Below are 3,478 nucleotides of genomic sequence, written 5' to 3'. Positions count from 1 at the left end.
CGACTAGCCATAATATAAAACACATGATCTAATCCAAAATGGGAGCATTATTTTATTTTTATAATGTCATTTTCTTTATAAACCACTTGGAGATCTTCAACGACGAAACCACATTATTACGTAAGGTTAAGATGAACCCAATACACGTAGACCTTATATTTATATTAGAAAATTCATTAATATAAATCGATTTATATCGGCCATCACATCCATAGTTAACCAATTCTTTTATATATAAATATTTAATTATGAACTCAATAACTGAAATCTTAATTGTGAACTCAAATCATAGCTCCGCCAATATAGATCTTTATTTATAGAACCAGTTTCTTCTATTCAATTAATAATTGGTTATTTTAAACTATTTCCTCCATATGCAACCCCTCAAAGGCAGCCATTATGTACCGATTTATCAATGCTACTACTTTGGGCGGTATCAGTAATCAGTTTCCTAAGGAGACAACCAGGTAATAACAACTGCTGCTTCATTAGAAAACACAAGGCTATGCTACAATTAATGAATGGATACAGCTGCTAATGAAGATGTATTTTCCATGTTCTAGTACATCACCTTCTCCGCTGTGTTGAACCTCAACTAACCCACAAAAAGAACTCAGATAATGTAAGCTGCTGCTGCTTTAGATGGTCATTAGATGTTACAACTAATGTTTCCTTGAACATTAAAAGGCATATCTCAAATTCACCATGGGAGAACAGTCCCAGACCATGCATGATGTGGTTATTCACCAACGGTACTCTAACCTGACTTCATCTTTAACATGAGGATACTTCGGCTATAACCTAATAGGACTTCGTTTTTTCATATACAAGGACGATTGCTTCACAGTACATTTCCATCGAATGTTAAACTGAAATAACGACAAAAAGGGGAGAAACTGCACTGGATAAACAATGCGTCATCAATATCCACGAGAGATATGAATAGAGGCCACAGAATTCCTGTAGGAGGGTAAAATAAAGCTCAACAAGGCAAGGCAGGGACAATTTCCATGAATCAAACATTGTGAATGGTACCCAAGAGTGTGACATAATAGCATGCTTCTTCATCCATCTCAATCCCTCTATATACTTCTCTTCTTTCCAAATTTATATGATAGTGTTTACAAAGTTTAAGAAGTAGATAAACTTTTACATATTATATATACCAAAAGTATCTTTAATAACTTGGAAATCTTCAATGTCACTGGGAATGTATATCTTTTCAGAGTGAAAGATAGCAATAAGAGTGTCACACAAAAAAGAACAGAGAGTATATTAAAACAAAGAAAGAACATATCTCTTTATCAAGAGGACAAGGTTCTGTTACAGCCACAAAAAGGTCACCTAACTGTATAGACTACAACAACTCTATTATAACAGTTTCAAGAATACAACAAAAGAGAAGCACAAACAAACTCAAGACGTACCACTATAAAATATAGTAACAACAGGCAATCTAAGAATCAATACCACCTCCTGCCCTAAAGTTGATCAAAATCAACTAAACCACAGCTAAGACACCAAGTTTCTTTGACTATAACAAACATTTGCAGTTCCTACTCCACATTTAACTAAGTTAATAATCCTGTCTCGAATGATAAATCTTGTGCTTGGGCAATTAGCAATTACCTTAAATTAAACTAATAGGAAGGGCACAGGCTAAGAACTTTTTCCTGCTTCGGCATCATGATGTCTCCATGGATTCAGAGCTTCTCTGACAGCTTTAGCTTCAGGAGAACTCTCCCAAGCTCTCTTTTCTGCCTCGAGAACAGTTACCTTATCATCTGATTCAAAGTGTTAAGAAAAAATTAGCAAAATAACTTTTCTTCTTAACATCAAAGTGGATATACAACAACACGAACCACTATAAAGGTTCTACTCTTCCCGTATGAACCTCCTTGCAAACATAAATAGAAGTGGGAAATGGTACTGGCATTATATTATGTTGCACTTGAGAACAAAATCCAAGCTCAAGCACTTGGCTTCACTGGAACTAATCTCTGGTAATACATAACATGTAAAACAAGAACCAAATTAAGACTATGGTAGCAAAGTCAAAGCACAAATACTTTACTCCCTCCCTTTCAATTTGCTTGTCTTACTTTCCTTTTTAGTCCGTTTAAAAAAAATATTTCTTTCCTTTTTTAGCAAGTATTTAATTCTATGTTTGAGACCACAAGATTAAAGCACATTTTAGTACATTCTACGTATCTTTAATTTAAGACCACAAGATTCAAAAGCCTTCTGTACTTTCTTAAACTCCGTGCCAAGTCAAAACAAGACAAACAAATTAAAACGGAGGGAGTATATTTTTCTCCAAAGAAGGGTTTGACGTTTGTGAAATGCCAATTTAAATCAGTTCCAAGAAAAAGCAAAACATTACAACGACTACGCCGCAATCCCAAACAAGTTGGTTCCGCTATACGAATCCTCAAATGCCCATGTTACTCCATTTAAAACTCATGCCAAACAAAACATTGAATTAATAAATTAAAAAAACTGGAAGCATATCTGCTAGAAACAAATTGAGAAAAAATATACTATTCAATAGGGTGAAAATGAAAAGATAGAAAGAGAAAAAAGGATGGTTGTCCTACAAAAGCCAGTTTTGATCATGAATAGCTCCATGGAACCACCAATCATAGCAGAAACAACGGCAATTTTCAGGTACCAATCCAAGAATTTCATTTTCGTTTCCTTTTCACGCTTTCTGCAAATCAAGAGTGGAGTTCCAGGTGTCAGATGCCAATTTTTGAAATTATGTTGGAATAATTCTGATTGGATTGAAGTATTGACCAACAAGAATATAGTTTAAATTAATTGATAAAATCAATGACTATCTTCCCAAGAGCTTAAAGATTACAGTATAATGAAGGAAAGACTTTATTAAAGAGACGGAGAACCTTACAACTGAATTCACAGGAGAAAGGGAAAATTCGAACAGAGGTACTGTGGTGAAATTCCGGGTTCGAATTTGTTTATAATCCAGTCCGGTAGATGGAATTTGGGTCTCCCGGTTTGAAATTCGGGTCATTTGCACTTTTGTCCCTATTTTGTGTTGGTCTATAATTTTCTCTCCCTCAAAGACAAATACAGTCAAACATCTCTATCTATAATGGCAGCGTTTGTTGGAAAATTTCATGGCTGCTACATTGAGGTGTCGTTATATATATATAATGACATTTGATGTTTTGATCTTATTTAGTTGTTATAAACAAAAGTACGAAATAATTATTTTTTTTGTACTTTTTTATGTTATAAACGAAAATAATATACACTTGTTAATTTCAAAATCTCAATTGATTTTCATATCTCATTAATAAATAAAAAAAATGAAAAGACTAATAAATTATTAATAAATTTATAACAAGTTGTACCATATCGATAAAGAATTAAAAACTAATGAACATATGCATTTAAAATTAATTGAGAATTTAAACATTTCAAGTTTGATGTAAGAATTCGGTAATTCTAGTCT

The 3,478-nt window shown here is 33.3% G+C and overlaps 1 protein-coding gene across 5 annotated transcripts; it reads right to left on the bottom strand.

Moving 5' to 3' along the window:
* Nucleotides 1-454: 454 nt before the first annotated feature.
* LOC132642005 (uncharacterized) lies at nt 455-3,101 on the bottom strand. Of its 5 annotated transcripts, none has more exons than XM_060359222.1 (4): nt 2,904-3,101; nt 2,598-2,710; nt 1,630-1,784; nt 455-960 (listed from the first exon to the last, which is right to left on the bottom strand). In XM_060359222.1, the coding sequence occupies exons 1-3, from the start codon at nt 3,032-3,034 to the stop codon at nt 1,660-1,662; spliced, it is 369 nt and encodes a 122-aa protein (XP_060215205.1). In that variant the 5' UTR covers nt 3,035-3,101; the 3' UTR covers nt 455-960; nt 1,630-1,659. The 5 variants fall into 5 exon arrangements, with proteins under 5 accessions (XP_060215205.1, XP_060215222.1, XP_060215215.1 ...); XM_060359239.1 differs by having other exon boundaries at nt 457-901; XM_060359232.1 differs by having other exon boundaries at nt 458-896.
* Between the last annotated feature and the right edge of the window lie 377 nt (nt 3,102-3,478).

The sequence above is a fragment of the Lycium barbarum genome, chromosome 1 (assembly GCF_019175385.1).
Source record: "Lycium barbarum isolate Lr01 chromosome 1, ASM1917538v2, whole genome shotgun sequence".
In the NCBI taxonomy this organism is placed as follows: domain Eukaryota; kingdom Viridiplantae; phylum Streptophyta; class Magnoliopsida; order Solanales; family Solanaceae; genus Lycium; species Lycium barbarum.
The sequence above is the reverse complement of the archived record's forward strand: the minus strand, read 5'-3'. Positions and strand labels throughout refer to the sequence as shown.